Source organism: Desarmillaria tabescens (genome assembly GCF_030435595.1).
Source record: "Desarmillaria tabescens strain CCBAS 213 chromosome Unknown EV420scaffold_21, whole genome shotgun sequence".
NCBI lineage: Eukaryota > Fungi > Basidiomycota > Agaricomycetes > Agaricales > Physalacriaceae > Desarmillaria > Desarmillaria tabescens.
The window spans coordinates 214795-240096 of NW_026848320.1; the positions used below are offsets into that span (position 1 = coordinate 214795).

Genomic DNA, 25302 nt, shown 5'->3' on the forward strand with positions numbered 1-25302 from the left:
TGAGCTACTTTCATCTTCCGCATCTTGTGCAATTACACCCTCGGCCCTCCCTCCCTCTTCCGGTTCCGATACGCCTGCTTAAGCAGCATCCACGGCCAGAGAAAGCGTAGCCAGAATGTGGTCTCAAACATGAAGAGATGTCTGGTCATGAAAGCCATCACGACCCATATTGTTAGCAACGTCAGTGCAACCGCTATCTCAAAGAAGTTTAATAGAGTCCCTTTGCTGTCAGGGTTGAACTCCCCGACGTTCATTCCGAAAATGGTCTGGAACAGGGTCGGGTTGGTCAGTGGTGTACGTGCAGGCATATTCTAGAACACATACGGCAACAAACGAAAAGGGTAGAAAGACCATGGTGAGAAAGGCTATTTGTTTCATCTTCACGGTCATAAGTTATCCAGACTAGTCGACCAAAGGATGAGACATACCACTGCACTGTCCTTTGCCGCAGACTCCGTCAATTTTTTAGCATGTTTGTTATCATAGATATTGGCAGTGATGAACACCTAGCAACAAATCCGGTTATCTAGTGCACCTATGCTGATAGATACTCGTTACTTACGAGGCTTATATAATTTTTGATTCGTTCATCCTGCATGCGTCGATTCATCTCTAGCCGGTCGACTTCTGAAAGCAGATTTTGACATTCCTTCTGCAACAGAATCCGACTAAACTCCCTTTCCCATTGGGGTAGGTTGTCCATAGCCGGATTGGGAGTATTGAGTATGAACAAAACGGACTTCCTTAGGTCTTCCAATGAAGAAGTAAAATGTAGGTGATGCGCACGTAGATTGTGCAGTTCGTTCGTAAGGAAGACGCTATGAGGATCCAAGACGTGACCTTCCTAATGCTGAGGTGAGAACCCGCAGCCGGACAGTAATACGAAGATAACGTACTAGCCAACAAATATGTGTATACAAAGCCTCAAAGGCCTCGTCCCAAGAATACACGGCGTGCCAAATGAACATCAGTAGGATAAATGTAGGGTCTTGGGAGGATCTTTGCAGTATGCGTTGCCAATAGACGCTCTGACCTTCTGAACTGTGAGTCAAGGACCGAGAATGCTTATGTCTCAGAGATTACCTGCAAAGAGTATCCGTTCATGAAGGTATTGGGTAGACGTTTCCGTGCCGGCAGACATATTGGCATGGTATGATATGAGGGTATTGCCTTCTACGTTTCGAATGAGATGAATTGCGAGTAGATCGCATACTAAGGTGCAGCGATCGCCTGAGAAAGACAGATAAGAACTAAGGAACGACATGCTAATTGAATGCTCACCGGTCCGCAGGACCAATGGGACCTGGGTATCAATGACTTGCTCGCCTGCTCAAAAGTGTCGCTTAAAAAACAACCGAATCACTGGGGATAATACTCACGGGCGAGAAAGTCCTCGCTAGTTGTTGACGGCGTAGTAGAAGGTGTTGAAGAACGGTCGCTTGCGACGACAGCACCCATGGTTTTGAAAAATCTTAACGTGATAGTGATATCTGCCCATAACCGCTGAGCAAGTATAAAACGGCATAAACTGTGGATGAGCTTACGGTCTCCCGTTCCCGGTTGAACCTCTTCCTGGAAACGAGACGGTATCCATGATAGTAATGATGAGAAGAAGAACGGTTCTATATTGTATCTCAAGATACGCGCCAGTCAGTCAAGCGATTGAATGAATGGGAACCGAGCGCACTTTGTGCCAAGCATTTGCAGCACTGGACCTGACATGTTTTCGACGAACAGCGCTCGGACACGCGTGCCCATCGGCCTCTAATCGGCCTTTAGATGAAACATGCGATCGAGAGTAGGGTACACACCTGGTGGTGAATGAGAAGCTTCCAGAAGTCACCCTTCGTTTGCTCTGTAACCTCATACTTCCCTGAGTCCATGAAATAGCCGCGGTTGTCAACGTCGATGTGATAGATCACGTATGGAATGTCCTGGTTGACTTTATCAATGGCGTGAAGTATCTGGCTACGTCTGACTTGAAAAGGGGTCCAGTTCGGGAAACGTGACTGAGGATAGCCTTTCCAACAGTCATTGCAGTCGACGTGGCTACACAGCTCTGGAATGGGATGCGCCTCTGATCTGAGCTGTTCGTTGTCGACTTCTGTAAACGGGTCAGAGATTCGAAGTTCGAGTTTCAGCGAAGATAACGCACCGTCTTCAGTATTCACCCAGGGCCTTCAACAAGGTCAGTTTGAGGCTAAGAGCAGAAAAGATGGGTGTTTCCTACCATGGAGCAGAGGGTCCTGAGTGCCGGCGGTTGCCTGAGGTGGGAAATCTGGGAACAGACGCGATTGACATTATTCACTGTAGAAAATGGCACGTCCAACGGGATATCACCTAGCGAGATGGTCGTCACAATTCATGGCGCTTCCAGTCCAGTCCTTTTAGAGGAGACTCAGCAGAATGTGTCACGACGACGTTGAGGAGGTTATTCATGTCCTATTTATGTGCCCCCATGACACATGTGCGGGGTGCCAAACATCCTTTCTCAATACCATCCGCAGCACCTACCCTGCCCTGATGGGATCATGCCCTCCCGAAATCCTTCTTCATCGACTGATTGAAAATAAAGAGCTCCTCGAACCGACCGCGCGCTTTGTGCACGACATGTTCGCATTATGGGAATCTGTCCCACTGTATTGACCCTCCAGAATGTTGCTCTATCGCCCCAACCATGTCTTCCCGGAGCATTCGGCGCTTGCAGGGGTCGGTCTATCAAAAGTCCATCCAAGAATACCTAACGAATTGATTTATTAGCTCCCAACAGCCTAGTACTAACCAATTGCTGTCCATTGACACTCCCACTAGTAGCCGCAGCCACCTGCTGACCTGTCTTACTTCTACTAAAGCCCAAAATAGTTCATGCGTGCGCTATCGTGAACTGACCTTAGAATCCTCTATCCCAATTCGAAACTCTCCTCAACTCATATTTTATGTTGGAGTAGCAGTCCCGACTCGGACTCGGAGTACGCTGGGCACGCATACTGAAAAGCCGCTTCAGGTTGTGTATCCTGTTGGTAGGCACTTGAGGATTGCTCATAGCACTTGGCCTTACATTCCTCCCTGAGGTTGAATGGGTAAGTCATGCATATGCATTTCGTTATTAATTCGAGCGCTCACCATGTCAGGGTTGTGAGCCCGGCCATTCCTTACTGAGACCTTGCGCCGATACCAACATCAACACCACATCTGTCACCATGTAAGGTACACTTCTGGTGTTGCTCCTACGAACTATAACGAACACCACATAAGTGTTGTATCCTTGTTGAGCCGGGTGCTCCTCATGTCACTTCTGGATCAAACAGTCTTGCCACCCTGGTGCCTGCTCTGCAAGATAGACGTGCCGTGAGTGTGCCGCGTTATGAATATAGAATTCATAGAGACCCGATGCCGTGTTCCATCTCGAGTATCATTGACTTTTAACTTCGTAACGTGTTCTCCCAATGATTGAGCTTGAGAAACCAAAGCACAGTAAGTACTACTTCATCATTGGCATCTTTCACACTTACCAGAATCGTCGACAAGTGTAGTAGATCCAGCTGTAGATGGAGCGGCCACGCCCAACTGCGAGACATTAGATACAGGATCGGCACCCTGCTCGGCATATAAATGCCCTCGACATCCCGGCTTCCTTCTTTCCCTTTAATACCATCACCTTCGCGCTGCTCATCCTCCTTCAATCGCTCTGTCATGGCCCACTATATCATCTACCGCTTTCAGGCCCGACCAAAGTACCCTTCCAAGTACTTATTGACAGTACTCTTCCGAAAGGACTTTCGAGTCCCTTCCAGTGCATTGTCTCATGGATGGCCATGTTTACCATGTCGAGAAGGCCGCAGCCACCGAGCCCTGCTTGCTTCCCATAGTATGCGCATGAATCCACATCTTACTCAAGAAGGCTAGGTCTGTAGAGGGAGCAAAGCGTTAAACTGATGTCGCCGGTTCACATCGGCGGGTTGGGTATGGCAGGGTTGAGGCGTAAAGTATCCCAGCGGAAGAGAAGGGAAGGGCACCGAGGATGGTACGCGCTTACGTCCTTCAAACGCGCATATATCCAGCTTATCCTTCTCAAAGACGTGTTGTGCTATTCACTCATTCACACTGAAACATGCACTTTCTGGGGGACGGGACGACGACCATCGGAATCAAAGATCGTCTTGTCCTCATCTCACACATGCCCGTCTGAAGGCATACAGATCCAGGAGAAGTTGATACCATTGCCTTCAAGTAGAGGAGGGATGGACTACGAGTCCAGGACAGCGCCAAGTTAAGCTACAGAAAGGACACGAGAATGTAAGAGAGTGAGGCAAGAAATCGTTGATTTCTTGGGTTTGGGGTGAGAGAAAACAGCTTCGAGGTACGAGCTAGTCGAGCGGAGGATGAACCGGCAACGAAAAGTTGTACTGGGGGGAAAGGAAGCCGGAAGCTCAGACTTGCGTAGTGGTAGAAGCTGAAATCTCAGGTGTTCGGGATACCTGGAACCTGGACAGCTGAGAAAAGTAGCTGCCACGTCAAACCAGGCACAACTCAAACACAGAAGGGAGTAGGTAGGTGGGTCAAAGAATGAGAGCGAGGAAGGCTGACGAAGCGATTTGGAAGAAGCAGCAGCGAGTGAAAATACACGAGCGCGGAACAGCTCGAAGAGATCGCGTTGCTTGGCAAACAGCGCTTAGCCAAACAATTGGGGAAGAGCGATCACGCGTTGGGCAAAGGGCATTAATGCTCGTTCTTCTCTAGGCTTAACTTAGCCTATCACAAGTTTTGACGTGAGGCACTGAGCCGTTCGTGCCTCACGTCAAAACTTGTGGGGCACGTTTCCGGCCAATGGTCTCATTTGCGCATCGTTACAAGCGAGGCGCGGACCAGAGCCCCGCTTCGCCGGGATCTTTCGAAACTCCCGCTTAAGAGTTGCTCGGAACAGAAACCTCGATAGTCACACGGACGACATCTTGTTATAAGCGCAGATCCGTGTCACAGAAGTAAAGGAGCATGCTAGTTGTCGACTGGAGGATTATACCATATCTGCCGCACCCATCTCCGTTTCCTAGTCGCAGCCCCGCCAGCGTTACTCGGCCGAGGATCCAGCCAAGAATCGTTGGTATACACCCATCCATCTACAAAAAACCATTCAGCACAAAGGCATGCACCGCAAACGGCAGATACATACTCGAATCCCCGCCCTGCGGAGTCCAGGTCGCATCCACATCCAGCCTCCAATCCTCGGTTTGCACAAAGTACCACCCAGGTTCCAATGTAAATGTTAAATTACTGCTACACAGAGAACCCCGATGAGAAATTATCACAGATAAAAGAAACGAAACGAAACGAACCTAACAGACCCACTTAACCCATCCGGACCCCTCGTCCACGCGCTCCGCTCATCACTCTTCAGATTCTCCTTACTCCAGCTCTTCTCCGTCTCCCCCTGCGCGTCCAAATGGCGCTCATTCTCAAAGATTTCCACCTCGCGCATCTCTGCGGTCCAACACGAGTCTGCGAGGTTGTTGTCGTCGATCAATCGCTGGACAAAAGTTGTTAGGGGAAGTTTGGGGTCTAATCCGAGTTTGGATCGGAGCCAGCGGAGGTTTCTGTCGATGCGGAACAGAAGGAGGAGGGATGATTGGACGTGGGGGTTAGTTAACGCGAGGGGGACTATTCCCAGGGAGAGGCAGATGGCGCGGATGGGGAGGGATGGCAGTGAGACGAGCACGACTCCGGGTATGAGGCTCAGGGTTACGAGGGTGAGGAGGGGAAGAGTAAAGGGAGTTCTGTGGGTTAGATTGAGTACCAGAGGGTGGACGGCATCGTAAGCGTCAGAGCTGCAAAAGGATCATGAATAAAGGGAAGAAGAGGAAGAGGGCAAGACTGACTAGAATCCCATGAGGTTCTGTATGGCTTGTATGTTGGCTTGCCAAGCTACGCTGTCTTCCACTGGGACAGTCGATGTATCAGAGGATGACGACGTGTATTTATATGTAGCCAAGATAACAGCTATGATAGCCACTTGAGGTAGAAGCAGAAGAAGCCGAGGAAAGTAACCTGAGGCAAATTTGTCAGAAAGGAATACACCAAGCTAAGGATAACGCACAAAGAAACGCGTACGCGGCTATCCACGTCGAAGTCATCTTCCATCCTCTCCTCCACATCACAATCTCTTCCACGCGATCCTGCAACCAAAACACAGGCCCAACCTTGGATACGAAACGTCGAAAGTTTGCCGACATTATCGCCAGAGACAACGGGTCCCTGATAGACAACAAAGGCGTTTGGCCCGGTTTCCGTTTCTTTGGTTTCTCCGTGGGCGGATTCGTAGGGACGGAAGACATGAGAACGTTAGGGAGGAAGTTGAGCGCGGCATTTGTAGGTGAGAGTATGCTGGTTGGTTGGGGATGGGGAGTGTCTGTTTGGGGGTGCGGCAGTGACGTTCGGATTGGTGAAGGAGTATGACGAGAACCCGACTTTGATTTGGTGGGTGTAGACTTGATTCGGGTGGCCCAAGGCGGGATGTCGATGTAGTCTATGGATTCCATGTCATGAGGTCATAAAGAAGTCTGTAGTAAGATCAGCTTTTTATGAAGAGTTGCAGGGAGCTTTGGGACGCACTGAATAATGATAATAAACCCGTCTACGCTAGAAGATTCCTGAAGCCTTGAACTTGAGGTCTGACGAGCAAAATGGTGGTGATGGTGTCAGGTTGGAACGGACCGCGGTAGCGTAAAAGGGATGACGCGGTATTTGTCATTGTTAGGATTATCAGGGGTACACTGGTTTTAGAAGGCGGACTTCCTAACGTGGACGGCTTCCATCTGACGACGTGCTGGCAAATACCTGCTTTCTATCAACATCTCCGCACGCTTGATGTCAATACACCATCGCTATATACGAGTCTTCTCGCTATTTAAGTTTTATTCAACCGAAAGAGCTCCATCTTTCCATGATATGAGCTTTCATTTACATGTCTCATATTCTGCATCATTACCACTTAGTACCAGACGGTCGTTCAGGAGACTGCCACAACTACAATACCTTCAGAGTAAGTAACATAGACATGCTTTCCCAGATCTCATACCGTATGCAGTCAAACATGGGCCGTGGCCGGCTTATCATTAACCTTGTTCAGCGAACGATAGTTTGCACTCAACGATATCCCTTTTGCACTACCCTCAGCCATTGTCACTGCTCGGGCGTTACAATTCTCGCCCAAGGACCTCATATAAACAGAAGGCAAGTTAGGGTGCGCTGTCCTATTCCTTTGGGGCTCACCTCGCCTGTAGCTTCAGAGTAATGTCGACCGGCTCGGAACTAGACGAAATTTCTGAGAAGAGCGCTATTTGGACGCGCAAAAGAAGACGGGAAAGAGTTGGAGTAAGGAGAGTTTAAAGAAGCGCCTGGACGAGGGGTTAAGTGAATCTGTCAGGTTTGTTCTTTTTCTTTTTCCCTTTTTATCTGTGATTAGGTTCTCATCGGGGCTCTCTGTGTAGCAGTAATCTAACATTTACATTGGAACCTGGGTGGCACTTTGTGTAAACCGAGGATTGGAGATTGGATGTAGATGCGACGTGGACTCTACAAGGCGGAGATTCGAGTATGTATTTGCCGTTCGCAATACGTGCGCTTTTACCGATTGTTTTTGTAGATGTCTGGATGTATAGCAACGATTAACACTGGCGGGGCTGCGACCAGGAAAGGGAAATGGATGCGACTCGGACGGATGCGGCGCAATCGTCGGGTCGACAGCTAGCGTTCTTCTCCGCTTGAATTTATGCTTTAACTGATCGAGGTTCGTTTTCGGAGAGATCATCCGTGTGGTTTTGTTCCTCGCAACGTGCTCAGCTTCAGCTCTTGAGTGGGATTTATAAAAAATTGCGTGGTTGTGGACCCCGTCTTGCTTGTAAGGAAGCGCGGTTTGCCCGTTAAACCGGTTTTTCTGCGGAAGCACGCTATCACTCATGCTATCTGTGCCCTTTTCGGTTCATAGCGTCTCTCCCTCCTCCACTCGAAGGCCCGAGAGGCTGAACCTTTTGCCAATGCTGACTTCAATCCGTCTTTGTCCTCAACCAAGCCAACAGTTCGGGTTCGGCGATATCCTTTTGCACTAGCCCCCGCTCAGACCTTCAAATCCCCACCCCGGGAACTCGCGCTCGGGAGACGAGTTGGGACGCAATGTCCTATTTTGGGGGGAGGGTTTATCTTCAAAATAATGGTGACAGCCCTCGGAGCTAGATGACTATTTCGTCGCGAGATGCCCTAACAGCGACACGTGCTACCAGATCTTACTCCATCACGAATGAACGAACTTTAGATTCTCTTCCAATGTCCCGCCTACTATGGACCCTGGACTGGCGACGACGACATATCCTTCTTACAGCAACGTGGCCCCACTATGGCAAGAGAAGCACTTGAGGAAACATCCTCAAACGTGCCGAGGCACTCTCAAATCCAGTTCGTGCGCCACCACAAGATAAAACGCGTGTATCCCAAACCACAGCAGAGGGATTCCGGGACGCATCTTCCAATGCTTGGTACCAAGAACTTCGCATCGTGAGTTTTGTCCCATGTCTGCGCTAGCTGGAAATGTACCGCGCTGGGCTGGCAATGGAATACATCACGGAACTGACGTCCAGGGACACCCCACCAGGTTCTAGTGCTAGGCTAACATTCGCCTCTGATTACCTGACTTACAGGCGTTGAAACTCAACTATAAGCCCGATGCCATCTTGCCAGTAATTCACTCTGAAGTAGACGCCGAGTCTGACGTACCTCAAGTTTGTACGCAACTCAAGATGGCCGTCGCTCCTGGCACAGAGGGGGATTTTGGACTGAATCCCTGTTTGGACACCCTTTTCCTTTCAGGCGCTCAGTTTGACTTCGAAAGATCGCGAGTTTATATTAATCACTGATATGGACGTGAGCTAGAAGAGGAAACATTCTTGTAGGCAGTCTATCCAAAAAAGATGAATTCGGTGCGCTGGGACAGACTTGGTGACGAAGGCCTAGTAATTTATGTAGCTATGCGATAACCGTGGGAACCAATAGTACATTTTCTCCATCGAGCAAGTCCTCTTGAAGCTCCTGGTATGCTCCGACTTGTTTCCGAAGGTCCGAGAATGAGGTCAACTTGGGCAACATCCGTGGAATGAAGGTGACCATTGGGCGCTCGACGTCAAAGGAACATGAGACCATTATCCTTTCGAGGAGTGGTGCGCCGTCCAAGATGTCAGCACTGATGGCAAGATCCCATTCGTCAAAGGTTTCTTTGAATTCAAAATCAACAAGGGCTTGTAATTTTCCACGGATAGGAGAAAGCAGGTGGAAGAGTTCGACTGGGATGCTGAAGGAAACGCTTTTCCACAGGTGGGCACTGATCGACCAATATTTGTATGAGCGTATCAGTGAGCTTGTCATCCCATTCCCCATATGCGGACACCTCCTCCATCTCACTTCCGTCGTCCTCAGCAGACCGTAACTCCAATGGCCTATCTCCAGAGTGAGAAAGTGCCAAGGAAAGTAGGGCCAGGGGGTCATTAAGGAAATCCCAGTGGGTCTCAGTCCAGTTAAGATAGAACTCTGTCCAGATAACCGGGCACTTTTCTATAGCGATGGCCCTCCATTGGTGAGATACATGACTGGTGGCATATGGAGTCCAATTCATGTCGAAAATGTCGTAAGAAAATGTGGGTGGTCGAAAATCTCCGTCAATATCTCCACCGGAAGGCGGGCGATTGGTGCAGGAGTCTTCGCCTTGTTGACCAAGTTGAATGGAAAGGAGCGTTGGATGTATGGCGGTTTGGTCCAAAAATAATCGACTACTGGGTAGGGATGGAATGAAGGATTGAAGGGAAGTTCCATTCCTTCTTCGCCAATAACAGTTCCCAAAGTTGGACCAAATTCAAACAAAAAGAATTCTGGCAACTCTGGCGCGAGTTCAGCACCGAAACAGCGGAGGGACCCCAGAACTCACAGCTAGAAAATCAAAGATTTCATCATTGGCACTGGTTCGCTATTCCGTTCAAAGAAGCAAAAGAAAAACCGAAGCAAATTCTAGGACTTGTGAGTTCGAGGCTGGCTTGTTTGAGAGAAGGAGAGGCATGGGTATGAAGTAGAACATGGTCCAAAGGATCTATAGCAAGCTATGAGTGGTAGATGGATGGGAAAGCTGCAGAGAATTGAGCGATGGTCTTTGCCGGCAGCCTAGCACCCTCTAGCACACTGTGCTGCGTGCGCACAGCTCCCAGATGTGAAAACTGTTGAGGAATTAAGGTTGAGAAGCACTGAATAGACACCGAACGGGCGCTTGATGGGCGCTAAACGATCACGAGATGGGCGCAAGAAGTAAAGTTCAATTAAGAAAAATGCCACGTAACTACTGTATGTATGTATTACTGGCGCCGTCCTCATGTGGAAGTGCCGGCCTGATAGGATACCTCAACAAAAACTCTCACCAGTAAAGAGTGCACCATGGAGACGTTTCTCTCTTAAGATAAGCCAGAAGTAGCCATAGTCTCATAGTCAAGCGCACGAGCTGACAGGTGGAGAGTATGGCCGATGGTAGAACACCGTCCTTCCGTATACAGTAAAAGCATCGGATATGGTTTAACGGCTAACATTGCCGCCTCTCACGCGGCAGCTCGGGGTTCGATTCCCCGTATCCGAAATTAAAGATTGGCCTCATATTTCTTATTGGACTCGAGACTCTAGTCTAGAGTCTACTCGCAATTAGGGCTGCGTAGGCTGCGTACTAAACCAGGGAGGGGTAAGATACGGTTTTGTACTGACCCCTCCCTAAAGGGGGTGTTTTGATACGTTATTTTACCTAGAGACGTTCGCACTTTTACCCAGAGAGAATATCGGAGGATACAGTAAGGAGCATGGAAGTGGCGCGCTAGGAATCCAAAAGCAGTCCTTGACTCGAGTAATAACAAGGCACACCGTATACGCTTACCAAAATATACGCGGGTTTCAATGTGACATGTTGGACTGAGAACAACGAAGAAAACACTCAAGACGATAGAAAGAAGGTGATAGGCAGAGCAAGGTCAGAATCCGAAGTATTCATCCTTACAGTACTGCACATCAGTATCCGAAAGGACGGAATGTCAGATTACACGCGTGGAACAACGTCGCCCATCGGTAAAGAGAGTACTTTCTAAAAGATTTGTAACGAATAAGACCAGACGAAGTCAGGAAGTAGAAGGAAGGGTATAATGGATATCGAAATAAAAATATAAAGTAAATAACCATGAAAGTACGAACAAGAATAAACGATCTAAAGTGTATCAGGGGTGTAGATACGAGTGAAGTGACTTGACCGGTCTAGACCTCTCCCACGCTAGAACCCGTCTTAGGCGATAAATTCCACCGCCGCCTCCATCCATCGCCTCGTAACCCTATAGCCTTCAATGTATATCTCCTCAAACGTGGGATCTTCCAGTAACGCCAGCTCCAAGGCCTCTAGATCCTTGGCGCGGATTACCGTACTGTAGCGCTCAACGTCAGCTTCACCCTAGCTGTCATTGAAGCACGCGTACCTGGGAGCGAGATAAAGGATAGCATCGGGGTCCTTCCATTGGTTCCTCCACATTTTATACGCCGGGAGCGAGATATCCAATATGGCTGCCGAGACCTTGTCCCGAAGAGAGTCGTGCCAAGTCTTAGGTGCACCCGCCTTGAACTTTGCAACATCCTTAGCGTGCTTGCGCATGAAATGTTCGTCGAAATAGGAGGTTCCATTCTCACTAAACGTTGATAAGCAAACTAAATGAACCCTAGAGATGAAGCACGTACGACACAAATTTTCCTCCACCAATCAAGAAGGCAGCCATCTCCGGCGGATGGAGGACCTGCTCGGGTGGGACATCGGTAGCATCAGCGGGGAGCGACCGTTTCCTAGTTGCCCCACAGATTATGCCTGACGGGGTCGAGCGTTTGAAGTACTCAGGGTATTTGGCGCGGACGCGTAGGTCGCGAGCATTTACTTGATGGAAAGATGCGCCGGGAACCGGGTCAGGCGCCGAGTAAGCGGCAGCGAAGGCGGCGAGGGAGGGCAACACCAGGAAAGAGAGGGAGAGACGCATCTTCACTGGGGAGGTGGGTTGGGCAGGGAGGAAATATATAAAGACGATCGACAGGATAGGGGATGCATGGCGTAAAGGAGTGACCGATTAGAATATCCGACGGCCAAGCAAAAGCTATGCATTGAGGATATTTATCTCTTGGGCGGAACGGACAGGAGTAATTTGTGAGCTAGAAGAACACCCAAAGTATCACAACAGCAGAAGGGAGTCGATAGCTAGCCTCATCCTTTCGTCGAAGGTGAATGGTGTCTCGACATTAGGACGTCTTCGGCTTAGATGATCTTGACAAGCGGAAAGCAGTTTATGACTGAAAAAAAACATGAGATTATAGTCGTCAATTATTGTGAAACGTGATATTTGCACCTTGCATCTGGACTGGTTCCTGGGCGGCAATCGATTCAGACCCTAGAGGGATGAATGTAAGCGGGGAAGAACGTACATCTGAAGAGGGAAAGATATAGAGCAGGGGCAAAGACGTACAAGATGTGATTTTCGTGTCATTCCATGCGACCATGTCTGGTCTTACTGCACAAGCTATACTGTAGCCCTATCCTTAATGAAGGCACGCCATGAAGGGTGTTAAATATGGGGGTCTGTCTGATCGGGCGGAATGGGAGTATGCTTCTTCGTCCTCGTATCGGCCAAGCTACACAAAGCCCCGCTTGTTGCCATGTCTAGGAAGAGAACCAAAGAAGAGCTGGTGGAAGGATAGGGCGTTCCACAAACATTTCTTAAAAAGCACTGTGTCCGCGATTGGTGATGTAAGCAGTCAATAGCGATGCTGCATGGTCAAGATCTTACCTCCAGTCTGAACCCAAGGTCGTTCTAGAGGACACACCGTCGTCTAAGTCGAACACTGTGTGAGGAGGGCAGCGTCGGCCTATGTCGGCACGGCATACGATATACTTCTAACCCTAAAATTTATTAATAGTATAAGCTAGCAACCTGACGAAAGTAGAAAGCTACATACAGACACCATAGATTTATTTCTGATCCAGTTGCTTTGGTCGTGCGAGGTGCATATTAGGGATCCTCTTGTGCACACGCATGCTGTCACCTGCAGCCATATATGGGCCTGCATCAGTATAACGCGAACCCGACATGTCATTATAAAAATACCAAACATACAGGGTACTGTACGGAGCCAATTACGCTGTTGTTCAGGGCCAGAAGTGAAAAGCCTAGAATTCGGAGGTGGAACTGCCGGTTGCACTATCAGCATGCGGATCGAACATAAATAGAGTTTAAGAGTATACCCACCAATCTCCTTTGGCTAGAGAATTCGCCGTGCTCCTGATGATGCTCATTACGCGAACCCGGTGGACAGACCCCATGGCCACAATGTTCTAAGAACATAACTTGTCCTAAACACTCCGCGGACGACGAGCTAGACGGCAGATGAATTCAGAAAAGAAAGATGGAAGCTTAAATATATGCCGTACCTCTAACGACAGTTATCAAGCACGCATTGAAACCATGCATGTCAATGCATACAATGCGCGCAAACCCAGAGTAAATGAATTTGTGACAAGGTGTGAGTACATGTTCGTGTCTTCCGTACAAGACAGACACACCGCGGGCCAGCATCAGAGCAAACAACGGGTTGAGTGCCACAGCCGCCACCTTTCAGTAATGCGATTCCGTGGGACCGTCTGGTAGAAAGCCTGGGTTAACTTTGCTCCCTTTGATTGAAGAGCCAACAATATAGAGCGCGGTCCCACCGCATGGTGTCTATACCCGAACGACAAATATTGGTCAACATCCTTCCAGCAGACAAAGGCGGTCGATATATGCGCCTGAATTCCACGATAGGACGAATGTTCCTGCCTTCCGGTTCTAGCTCGCCCCAACTTGACAAAACCAGACCTCTGGGAAAAGATAGGCTGAGCTCTACGACTGGCTAGCCCAGCTATCCATCAAGGTCGGATCTTCGACCATCAGAAGGGTTTGGTCAGGACTGGGTATGCCTAGCATACAGCTGTGCCTATCCGAAGATGTTAATGACGACCTTTGACCTAACAGACGTAAACGCACCACGGCATTCCTTTTCGCTGATTCAGACTACAGTTCCAAGAACTGTATAACTCATTCTCGAAGGTAAATGTCGATATATCTTGGCAAGAACCAAGGGTGCAAGGCACCCTTGTCCGCGAGTCACCTATCGTTGTTATTGAGCAATTCGTGACAGTAGTGGGAAAAGACACACCTTGAACATCCACGCCAAAGGCAATTCCTTATCATAGGCTCCTTGGCGTCGGTGTTGTTGAGTCTCAACGGTTCTCGAATCGGTTCAAGGATAGAATTGTTTCCTCTATTAACACTGGGTCTTGGAAACGGCTGGAATGAGCGATATTCAGGCGTGAGAGCAGAATACCCTTACATTACTAGTCACTAGGTACCTCCAAGTGTTATACGATGTAGGAACAGCACGACGGACATGGTGGAAGTAGGAAAAGAAGCGGGAAAGCAGCATTCGATTGCTTGTCGTTGTTTGGCATCAACTAGACGCGTCGCGACGGTGAAGTCACGATTTGTTTTTTCGGCTCAGTTATTCTGAACTTCCCGGAGCTATTGAACGACTTATCTTCATACCAATCATTGAGTCCGGCTTTTAGGACATTGGTTATCAATCCCCCCAGTACCTCCGCAGAATTTGATATCATACCGTTCTGTGAATAAGAAGGTTGAGAACCGACAACTTAATACTGACTGCACGACTGTAGAACTTCGATGGCTTTCGCACTGGCGCCTTGCAAACTCCGTTGAATTCGGGCCGATGGTCGTCTAAGTTTGCCTAGAATCTTTATAAAATTAGCAATGCATCTTACTAGACATCATGCAAGATACTATGGCAGCCGTGGAACAGCTTCTGCCTACTCGCGAGTGTGCTACTTGCTGTCATATATTCTTGCGACCTAGAACCTGCGCAAAAGCCCCTCTCCGCCAGGATGGAAGAGCTCTTAAAATCAAACGTTCCCCCTTTGCATGAGGAACGTTTGGAACTGGCCGAAACTGCGGCTCAATCCTCCCGCTTGGTAGAGGACCTTGAACAGAAGATTGTTCTGGCCCGAGAAATGCTTGACGGTCTTGTTCGCAAACGTGATGTTTTTGCTGAACATTTAAAGAACGCCAAAGCGCTATTACACCCTATTCGTTCTTTATCTGATGACATTCTACGCGAAATTTTCGCCTATTGTGGCAAAGACTGGGACGACTTCTACGCAACCTACACACCTCATGATTCCCTTAATACAACATTGCCACCATGGACGATATCGCAGGTTTCCCGCAAGTGGAGACACGTGGCTGTCTCCACATCGCGCCTATGGTCTTCGATATCCCCCGATTTTCCCTCTTATCAAGCAAATCACGCAAGATCTCTGTCATTTAAACTTGGGCTATGTCTTCAGAGGGCGCCAAGTTGCAACCTTGCTCTCAGGATCGACAGTAAAGTCGACTTATCCGATTCATCCAACCTTCCCGATGTTGCTCATGAGCATATCTCGATGGAAACAGCTACGTATTGATGTCCCTCGCGAGACATTAAAATTTCTTTCTGCGTATGCCGGGTTTCTGGTCTCTCTTTCCACATTGATCATCAGAGGCATTCCAGGAGACACCGAACATCCCTCTCCTATCAATACTTTCCATTTAACCTCTTCCCTCAAGGATGTAGACGTAGATCCTCAAGCCGCAGCTCAATTTCAATTGCCTTGGAAACAGTTGATTCGCCTTGAGAGCCGGGGAGCCCACAGTCTGACGGAGCCTCGCAATCTTGGACAAAGTTCAAGGTGCCGATGCGTCCCTCAGGACCCTTTCATTTACATTCCGCGATTCGAAGATACCTCCATTTCCACGCGACGAATCTGACGTGCCCGTCCTCCTGCCCAACGTTACATTTATTTCAGCAGGAGAAAACGCTCTCGCATCTACATCCGTCGCCCGATTTTTCAAGGGCATAAAAATACCGAGACTTGACCTGATCTTTCTAAATTACAACCACAATGGGCCAGTCGAATTCCCGGCTATACCACCTGATAACCGGATCACGTATTTAAAGGTGTCCTGTAATCTCGCTGCTCAGACGAGAAACACCAAACGTCTCCTAGGATTTCTATCTGTAGCTCAAAGTCTCAGTCATTTGACGCTACACGCGAAGGACATAGGAAAAGCGCTTATCTCGAAACTCGCTTCGGGGAAGTGATCGCCAGGAATATTCTTCCTCGCCTGACAAGGCTCGACTTGCGCCAGTCTACGTACACAGGCTGTAATGTTTGATTGTGGACATGATTGCTTCCCGTATGAAGCGGCAAAAGGAGGACGAAACATTGCTACGGCAACTGGCCTTGACTCTCCGCTTGTTCTAGATGATCCACAAGTGGCTGCAGAACGGAAGAAGTTATGCGAAGAAGGATTGGTGGTTACATATGGGGACTAGAAATGGTGACCAAAAAAAAGGTCGGAGTGTAGTCTCCATTGCAATTTCTCTCTCTTTCGTGTAGTGCGCCTTCGTGTCGATGCGCCTCCTTCGCTTAGCAGTAGTACGTACCTGATACCTACGTAAGTTTGTCCTACTTCAGTGATAATGCACCGAAGAAAACCCGGCATCTGGCCAAGTGGTATGGCTAGCGGATGAATATAGCACCCTTTCTGTTCGGAGCATATTCAATTCTCGCTGTCATTGACATAGACAAATACACTTTATGTTCATACATTCTGCCATTGGTACCCCGACGCCAATTAGGAAGTGAGGCGACGAAGGTGGACATTAGTCATCTGGGGAATCCTGTCATAAATAACCTCTATACTGCCGCTTTCACGTATCGAAGTCGATATCATCATCTTCCAAATATCCTGATTTCGAGCCATCTTAACGGAGGATAGGTTATAGCAGAAAACACAATCGCGAGCTGTGGACGAATATTGTTAGAACAGGTAACATTCAAACATACAGTAAGGACGGGGAAAAAAATTACCTCGCATCCCACGTCCGCATTGCCAGCTATTTTCCCTATCGGACCGGTATACCAAACCTAAAGATGAAATTCATTTCCTGGAGAGAGACGATATCATCTTTCTCACTTCAGACATCCCGATGATGGCCCCCAGAGCACCGAAACATCCTGCGAGTATACCAGCAATTCCAACTGGTAATCTTTCAAGGCAGATGGGTTCTCAACATTCAAAGTATAAACCATATCTGACTAACCTTCCGGGAGTGTCCCAGTCGTCTAGGTTATACCCACCAAGCGACCCAGTTTGCCTCCTAAATATATAGTGCTCTTCGAGTACGCCGAGAATGAAGAATGAGGACCAGTATCCGAGAATTGCTAGAAAATTGGATAGAATCTCAGCGAAATGTTCTCGGCCTGCAACGCCCGCCACTGTGTATATAATCCACCCAACGACAGTCCAACATATGCGAGGTATTTTTCCAAAAGGACGGCCAAGTGCCTGGATAGACAATGCGACGGAGTAAGTGTTCAGTACGTTATTAGCGCTAAATCAAAATGCGTTACTCCAAAATTCAAAGCGAGAAGTCTGATAACCTACATCACAGATAAAGCCAGAACCACGAGCAAAAACTTTCCGAAGCTCTTCCAAGGCATCAGGACCTGGCCGAGAAGACCGCCCAAACTTCCGCTTTCAAAGGATTCGGGATACCCGGCCTTTGTGATGGTCATCAATGCCGCACCAAGAATTTCGGCGAAAGAAGTCGGAATGTAGATCCCGAAAAAGGTGAGAAAAAAAACTTTCGTCGCAGACGTGTTCACTGGAAGCCGGCAATTATAATCAGCCGAGAGGGTCGCCCACTAGAAGCCGTTAATCCCAAGAAGTATTATCCTTCGACGGTAATACTGACACCTGCAGTAGTTCCGAAAACAATTCCACCAAAGCTCAACATACTTGCAGTCAGAGTCCGTCCCGATTCCTCAGAGGATTTCTGTGCTTGAATACCGAAACCTGCATGGCCGCCTAATCCCCAGAGAAAAAACATAACCACGAAAAGTGGAATCCATACATATCTTTCGTAAGTGTGCACCACATTATATCCAATGAAACATGGGATAAGGCTACAAATAGAGACAATGATAACGCCGACGACAAGGGGAAGAGAGCCCGCGTTTACTGATGCGAGAGTTTGACCGCCAAGAATGATGCACGTAACCGCGAATCCAAGTCTACGCGCGGAGAACATGAGCGCGAAAAGCACGAGACAGAATGACAACCTCACAGAGATAGAACATTGAGTACGGAATACACTATTCCCCCAAGGTATCCGGAGCTGAAGCGCACGATTATCATCGTACGAAGCCCAGTTTTTGGCCCCAGAGTTGCTACAAGAGAAGTGAGCACCGCTGATACGAAACCAAAGACCACTATCGCCGCGATCGCATGTCTGTGATAGAAGAGGAATTACGTCAAGAATCTTTGATCCACGGAAACACTCACGGAAATGTCAGGGAAAATATATCTTGCGCAAGAATGCCTACAGAGAGGTTTGAAAGGACAAGATTCACGGAACTGAAGGCATGATACATCAAACATCAAGATCTCAGTGCTTCCGGTGAGATATTTCGCTTACGTCCAAAAGAAAAAGCTAATCATGGCGCGCAAATCAGCATAAGCCGGTGTGATAGCAAAGAATTGGCCTTACATGTTCCAAGTACGTGTTCCATCGCGTTCGTCTTCGAGGACTCGTTCTACTCCCCTCCCTTCGACACCACTCTCAAAAAGCTTTGATAACAGCGGGCCGAAGATTCCCGAACGCTCGATAATAACTCCATCGACTCGGGCTACTTCAGAGGAGACTATGGCCGAAGAGAGTTGTTTTTCTGCCAAGATTCCCGAGTGCTGCAAGTCCTCATGGAGAGAAGACATCTTCCACCCTCGCTATTTGAAAGTTGAGACGATGGAGAGAAAAGGTTATCGTAGTTGAAAGCGTCACAAGCAATCAAAAAAAGAAGACTCTATTAGTAACAGTATGGTCGGAGATAGATAAACAATTTGCACACGAGGAGCGGGCCAACGGTCCAGGATACGAAACGGCAGCCGAAAACAATAGCAGAGCATGGCTTGCAGAGTGAGGAAGGTATTCCTCAGTGCGCTGCCATATCATCGGAGGCAGGAGTCGAAGAGCGTGTCAATTCCACAGGTGACAGCATTACAGGGACTCGCAAGTATCAATGAGTGATGAAGAATATAACTACACACTAGAAGCACAAAAAGTGACAGGCTAATGTGATTAGCCACTGGCCAGTGTTGCGTTAGGAGACATCAAAAACGAATTGACCGAGACAGGGGTCGAACCTGCAATCTCCTGATTACCTTTTCGTAGTCAGACGCGTTGCCATTATGCCACACGGCCAATATAAAATTCTGTCTGGGCAGCTCTTTAAAGTTTTATAGACTTTTTTAGACTTTTGAATTTCAATCAGCGTCATTCTTCTACTTTAACATTGCTCGTCACCTCATACACCCTATCAATATTGGTCTCTTTGGTTCATCAAACTACTCCCCTGTGGCCGGCACTGACAGGCTATAGTATATACCCGGCCGTTCTCGCACTCTCCAGCTGTCTTGTCCATGAATGCCGCTAGAACCTAGTATCCTAGCAACATTCTAATCAATATGGATGTCATATTACTATGAGTAGACAATATCTATCTATCTTGCAACTGTATCTAGATAGGCCGTCTCAGAGGTGTGAGGGCGCCTATCTGGTGCCAGTCAGATTACTCTCGGGATGTGTTGATGTCATTTTGGACAATTGAAGAACTACGTTTTAGGAAGTTAGAACTTCAAAGCCTTCTCCAAATCGTGTCAGCTGGAAAATGACATGTAGGACTCCACGCCCAAAGTATCGATGATTCTTAGTATTAATGATATCGTAGCCAAGCGGCCCAAGCCATATATACTATTCGGGAGGCTACTTATGATACATATTCTTATCCGTAGGCAAGACCGGGTCCGCTTTTTGGGACCCTGATCTGACAACGGCTTCTATTTCAACCGTTATTGCTTGCGCTCTTGACTACAAGGAGAAAGGGTCCGTCAACAACTATATCGGTGCCTGTGATTCTTACAAAGGCCGACTTTTAAGCATCCTGACAAGCAACCATCAATGAATACAACTTAAATGACATCGCTGTATTAAGTACCAAAAGGACAACTCAGTCATTCTGGTAATTAAAGGAAACGTGGGCGAATTATAACAAAGCGGCATATTCAACGTGAGGTGCTACATGGAGATACTCTGGACTCGAAAGGAAAGCTAATATAAACTAGAAACTACAATCTGATAAGCAACGAAGAGAATACACGTACGTAGTAGAGCAGAGTAAAGAAATGCATAACTGATAGCAGAGATCGCAAACCAAGGAATAACAGAGAGGATATTATCGGGAAAATCTATATCAATGAGTCTTCATTAAAGGCGGAAGGGACCGGTTTGTGAGAGAAGGAAGACCCATGCCCACAGACGTGCAGGCTTCAATTAGGTGCTTCCTTAGGTCATCACACTGGTGCTGGTGTTCTAGAGATTGGGAGAAGGGTAAACCTGGTGCATTGCAGTAACAAGGTTACGCCACCTACGTGGGCAGGGCCATAAGGAATTGACAATGTCAAGAGGAATGATGATAGCTTTGGCTAATTCAAGAGCACCATATAAGGACCTATCGTTAGTCCAAAGGCGAAGGCATCTGGAATAATTTGAGTCAGAGCCGTGTATATGACGTATTGAACGAGAATTTTACAATGCAAGTTGATTCGAAAACCAGGTTACTTGAAACGGACGACGCGTCAGCTGATGTCCTTGAGCACCAGTCATACGTTGGATAGACATCGTCACGCGCTTGACAATCTGTTCTTGGTGATAAACTAACAATGCTAAGAAAGGCAGACTCAAACGACGAGGACGAAACTTACTCCATTCGTCAGCTTGTTTCCGGGTGAAAACGGGGCCTCCACTACTTAATCCGTGTAAGCTAAAGCAGAAGAAGATATGAGTTTCATAAAAGGAATAGACACGCACACATTCGAGGATGAAGGGACCAACCTACGCAACGCCTGTGTGATTGCCATTCGAGAACTGAAGGAGAGGAGTCAGTCGACCATGTCTTGGCAAAGAAAAGGACAGTATCCACTTATAGATGTACTCCCGACACATGTACATGACAGCGGTATCGAGATTGCAGACATGCAAATCCAACGAATCCTGGATAGACTGAGTCTCATTCCAAGCTTCGTGCGCATACTCGGCCTTGTCTTCCTCCACGTATGGCTCACGACGTAGTTGATCGCAGAAGCACCACAGAAGCATGCTCCGGCAATAGAGCGCCCAAACGCTCTCTTTCTGCGATTGTGAATCCGCTGATCGATAAGGGGGAGATGTGCGATCGACAGCTTCGCCCGGGAATAGTAGTGCATACTGGATGGAGAAGTAATGTCAGGGAAGTCTCCTTATAGGGTCGCGGGAGAACACATACGTTGGAAGGGCTACTCAAAAAAAGCTTAGGGGGATCACGATCGAAGGCAGCACATTGCAGAGTGTAGTTGGCAACGAGACCGAGAGCACTCCAGCAGACCCTACGGCATTCTTCGTCCCGGATCTCGTTAGTTGACCACGAAGAATCCCATGGTAAGGGATATGACCAGGTATTGAAAGGATCTGGTGGATGGGAGGCATCGGTAGGTATACATGAGCATTTGCGCTCGTGAGGAGAGAAGGCATCAAGGCCGGGTACGAGGACGACAGGGACGCCGCGTTGTGGGAAAAAAGATACATCTGGGTCATTTGTATCGATGGAGGTCAATGCAAGACGGCGAACGATGTTATCCAAAAAGATAAGGGCGCTTTCGACGCGTGTCGGACCGTATTCGGGGTGAACGGAGGTCTCGAACAGTGCTAGTATCTAAAACGGACGAGTTAAGCGGCACGTAGACACGGGCAACGGAAAAGACGTACAAGCGCAGCTTCAGCTAAGGCTGCATCAATCCATTCCGATTCCCATGCGGCCTCCAGAGCGTTCTGCGCCATACTTCGGAGGTAGAGGGCACGGGTTCGGCCTTGAACTGCGTACTCCGTCTCGGAAGACTTCATCAGGGTAGACATAGCTAGGGCAGCTAGGACAAAGGCGGGTTGAATCCGTATACGTTCTTGTGCGTTGAGTAAGGTGTCCACGAAGAGCTTTATGTTGAGGAAGGACAGCCAATATCCTGCATCGGTGAACCTATACCCCGTGTCAGGCGTGAAATTATCAGGAACGTGGCTGTGCTTACAGATATGTCAGGTCGTCAGCGACATCTCGTAGTCTGGAATGCAGGCTGTGACTAAGGCGGCTAACGCGAGAGAGCCGAGGCTTACGGGTAAGTCTTTAGAAAAGTGTCCCACCATACCCGCTGGTCCGACTCAATGGCAGGTGAAGTAGGCGGAGGAAACTTCAGGTGCTCTCGAGTGGGTGAGTGCAGAACGTTCAGATCGAGAGGTCGGGGGAATGAGGGTTTGGGATACGAGGCGGGATCATGCGGGTAGTATCGACGAGAATTAGGTGACTGCTCGGGCTAAGTGTATCAAGTCAGTCGTTTATCAAGCATTAAATGTAATACTAGTATCCACCTTAGTCAAAATTGACTGATCTCCCGGGCCGCGAATATCTATCGGGGAAGGCGTCTGCGTCGAAGTACCTAGTGGTTGGCCCTGCTGACGTTCAGCAGGTCTCGCTGTTGGTGATTGCTTCAGAGGACCACCACCCATACCGTCTTCAGTCGGAGAAATGACGTCTGGTCGATTCGGTGCTGTAGTACGTTTTCTTTTCGGAGGAGGAGGAACTGAACCGTCTGTTGGTCTCTTTTTACAGGATCTTTGACGAGTCCCTGGACGCTTATCAGGTCCTCTACGTTTCGGGACTGCGTCATACTCGCAGACATTTGACCGCCGGACGCAGTTGTTGCAAACGGGCCTTGTAGAGTCGCATCGTATTTTGCGGCCCCGGCTAAAGGGAAAAACAGATAGAGAGGGTCAACATTGCGCAAAATGGCTAAATGAAAGTTGGGAGATGCAAGGGAAGGAGGAAGACTTACCACTGGCGACAAGCTATGACAACGGTAGAGATCTCCCTCCGAGGCTCCCGGACAGGATTAGTAGGGTTGGTTGTTGGAGAAACTTCTACACGTTCTGTTGGCGAAATCGGAGGGCGTCGGTGATCGTCATCGATGGAGACGGATGGAATGCCTCCGCTAGCACGGTGATACGTTGAGTCATGGGTCCCACTAGGCAACCGTCGTTCAGAAGAGCCTTGATATCTATAGTCAGCAACAGAGCCACTGAGGGGGGGCGGAAGTCGTGCAGGCGGAACGTGGTAATCGCCTCGAAGGTGCGTGCGCGGCGAGGCGGAGAACCCGCCATGAAATGCAAGGTCTTCAGATGCGGGGCTCGGCATTTCTAGTGCAGTGTCAATTAACGGAGGTTGTTGCACTAGCGTCGGCAAGTATTCAAATTGGGCGGCGTGAACTCCTTGCTGAATATGAAGTTGATCCTGCTGATACCGGACTTTATTTACGGAAGCAGATGAGAACAGGATTTACGAGGGAAGGAAAGAGTACGATGGCAACAACTTACAATTGTCACCGTTCGCAGGGGGATAGTGAGCTCCGAAAACTGGAGAATGGAGGCCTGACCCATCAGAGCTCGACTGGGGACCATCTTCGTTGGCCATGCCTGGTTGAAAGGGAGAGTAGAGGTCGCCTGTCGAGCTCGCGACCATCGACGATGGGATGGAGATTGGAAAGGTTGAAATGGATTACGCACAGGGTGAAAGTGAAAGCCTGTAATGAGGCTCAAAGCCACGCGATTACACACCACAAGGGTAGCGTCAGTGCCCACGGTGGATAAGGAACGAAAAAAAATTGAACTTCTCACTGGAAGATCAGAAGATCAATACATATGATTGTGCCATTAGATGGCTTGCCAAAGAGAAGAGAACATATCGGATTCCCAACCTTTTTTATACTTTTGATTTCCAAGCAAGTGAGTGAAAAAATGAAATGAGCCCCAAAAAGACGATTGGTGGCCTCTCCGTAGCTGTCACTGCCAAGAAACACGTCCTTCTCTTTGAAAGAGAAACCGGAAATATGTCGGCAAGGCGTACTGGATTTGAGAAAACACGAGAGCCTGCCGTAATTTCGCGTCAAACCTTATCCTGAAAAGGAAGGGTCTACTATTCTAGGCCCCGCTAATATCTCCGGTTGCCGCCGGGCCGACACTTAATGGGCTCCACGTGAGTGAAACGCGAGCGGCGCCTATCAAGGAACGTAGTGACGGCAGCCAAGTTCTCCGTTCGTATGTTTTTGTGTTTTGACTTTTGCCTTCAATATATTCAACGTCGGGTTTTAGTGTGGCGTAGGTATCGATTTTTTCTGTTTTTTTTCTCTCTCTCTCTCTCCCACGGGCGATGCTGGACTCATGCTCTGATGCAAACTCTCTGATAGAAACCAGCAACTGGCAACCGGAACTTTCACACCATAAAATGCACGACTGGAAAGCGGATTTCGGATACCATTGTTGTCCGGAGTCGTACCTGCCTTCTTCGGACCGTCTTACCTGACGCATTCTCGACTGTTCTCATGGTTTACTGGCTTCCAGCATAAGTTATCTCTGAGATATACCTCATCTGGTATGACATCCTTCGGTCGATAAGAAGGCAGCTTCGTCCGACACTTCGCCCGAGCTGAGGGGCAAGGAACACTTTTCTGAATGGTCCCTTGATCGCCGCACGCTGATCGCCCATCGTCATCGTGACTTGTTTAGGTCGGAGCCGAATGTTCTAACCAGCAATCTTTTCAATTGACTTCGACTCCAGTTCGGAGAATTGGTCATTCGACGGGGAACAAGTGTCCTTTGCGGAAGTTTTAGTTACGGGAAGACGGATCAAAAGGTCCGGGCGATACCCGCTTATCCCCTCAACTCGTCACGTTGTCCCTGCTGCGATCAAATCTACGCAATATCTGTATTCCATTGAACACTCTCCATCGCAGCCACCCTAGTCTACCAGACTTTCTAGCGTCATGATGATCAGAAGGTTCAGGAAACTAACTTTAAACCCGTGTGTCTCCAAGGCAGTTCCCGATCAACTTGACGAGGGAAAAAATCCGAATGCAGCTTACTGTTCAGCACGGGAGAGACATCTTCTCGTCATGCAATCAAAAGTGGTACAGATCAGCAACC

General features: G+C 48.5%; 6 protein-coding genes and 2 non-coding genes across 8 annotated transcripts; 2 read left to right on the forward strand and 6 right to left on the reverse strand.

Moving 5' to 3' along the window:
• Nucleotides 1-32: 32 nt before the first annotated feature.
• Nucleotides 33-2786, reverse strand: EV420DRAFT_1688707 (uncharacterized protein; the record flags this gene model as incomplete). The annotated part of the gene is made up of 13 exons (XM_060479311.1): nucleotides 2231-2786; nucleotides 2156-2178; nucleotides 1812-2104; nucleotides 1688-1764; nucleotides 1545-1633; nucleotides 1380-1490; nucleotides 1282-1326; nucleotides 1084-1230; nucleotides 897-1033; nucleotides 563-844; nucleotides 429-506; nucleotides 325-378; nucleotides 33-266 (listed from the first exon to the last, which is right to left on the reverse strand). The coding sequence occupies exons 1-13, from the start codon at nucleotides 2299-2301 to the stop codon at nucleotides 33-35; spliced, it is 1641 nt and encodes a 546-aa protein (XP_060329796.1). The 5' UTR covers nucleotides 2302-2786.
• Nucleotides 2787-4867: 2081 nt separating this feature from the next.
• On the reverse strand, nucleotides 4868-6727 carry EV420DRAFT_496901 (integral peroxisomal membrane peroxin-domain-containing protein). Its single transcript, XM_060482379.1, has 6 exons — nucleotides 6607-6727; nucleotides 6092-6554; nucleotides 5874-6042; nucleotides 5334-5822; nucleotides 5171-5274; nucleotides 4868-5117 (listed from the first exon to the last, which is right to left on the reverse strand). Exons 2-6 carry the CDS (start codon nucleotides 6531-6533, stop codon nucleotides 4996-4998), a joined length of 1326 nt encoding a protein of 441 aa, XP_060329797.1. The 5' UTR covers nucleotides 6534-6554; nucleotides 6607-6727; the 3' UTR covers nucleotides 4868-4995.
• Nucleotides 6728-10585: 3858 nt separating this feature from the next.
• Nucleotides 10586-10657, forward strand: EV420DRAFT_t153. Its single transcript has one exon. It is a non-coding gene; the product is annotated as a tRNA-Glu (tRNA).
• Nucleotides 10658-10910: 253 nt separating this feature from the next.
• EV420DRAFT_497213 (uncharacterized protein) lies at nucleotides 10911-12296 on the reverse strand. The gene is made up of 3 exons (XM_060482381.1): nucleotides 11788-12296; nucleotides 11532-11738; nucleotides 10911-11480 (listed from the first exon to the last, which is right to left on the reverse strand). The coding sequence occupies exons 1-3, from the start codon at nucleotides 12075-12077 to the stop codon at nucleotides 11345-11347; spliced, it is 633 nt and encodes a 210-aa protein (XP_060329798.1). The 5' UTR covers nucleotides 12078-12296; the 3' UTR covers nucleotides 10911-11344.
• Nucleotides 12297-15100: 2804 nt separating this feature from the next.
• EV420DRAFT_1236415 (uncharacterized protein) lies at nucleotides 15101-15433 on the forward strand (the record flags this gene model as incomplete). Its single annotated transcript, XM_060466586.1, has 1 exon — nucleotides 15101-15433. A coding segment is annotated over one exon (333 nt), but the record flags the coding sequence as incomplete, so codon positions are not given.
• Nucleotides 15434-16692: 1259 nt separating this feature from the next.
• On the reverse strand, nucleotides 16693-19382 carry EV420DRAFT_497280 (cytosine-purine permease). Its single transcript, XM_060482382.1, has 10 exons — nucleotides 18736-19382; nucleotides 18664-18678; nucleotides 18531-18602; nucleotides 18313-18477; nucleotides 17941-18259; nucleotides 17631-17890; nucleotides 17287-17577; nucleotides 17160-17232; nucleotides 17054-17110; nucleotides 16693-16987 (listed from the first exon to the last, which is right to left on the reverse strand). Exons 1-10 carry the CDS (start codon nucleotides 18957-18959, stop codon nucleotides 16916-16918), a joined length of 1548 nt encoding a protein of 515 aa, XP_060329800.1. The 5' UTR covers nucleotides 18960-19382; the 3' UTR covers nucleotides 16693-16915.
• Nucleotides 19368-19446, reverse strand: EV420DRAFT_t155. Its single transcript has one exon. It is a non-coding gene; the product is annotated as a tRNA-Arg (tRNA).
• A 757-nt stretch (nucleotides 19447-20203) lies between these two features.
• Nucleotides 20204-24233, reverse strand: EV420DRAFT_1548505 (uncharacterized protein). The gene is made up of 13 exons (XM_060473393.1): nucleotides 23698-24233; nucleotides 23160-23628; nucleotides 22696-23071; nucleotides 22444-22640; nucleotides 22359-22391; nucleotides 22045-22309; nucleotides 21566-21991; nucleotides 21224-21507; nucleotides 21112-21168; nucleotides 21006-21046; nucleotides 20834-20957; nucleotides 20673-20779; nucleotides 20204-20613 (listed from the first exon to the last, which is right to left on the reverse strand). Exons 1-13 carry the CDS (start codon nucleotides 23840-23842, stop codon nucleotides 20495-20497), a joined length of 2643 nt encoding a protein of 880 aa, XP_060329801.1. The 5' UTR covers nucleotides 23843-24233; the 3' UTR covers nucleotides 20204-20494.
• Between the last annotated feature and the right edge of the window lie 1069 nt (nucleotides 24234-25302).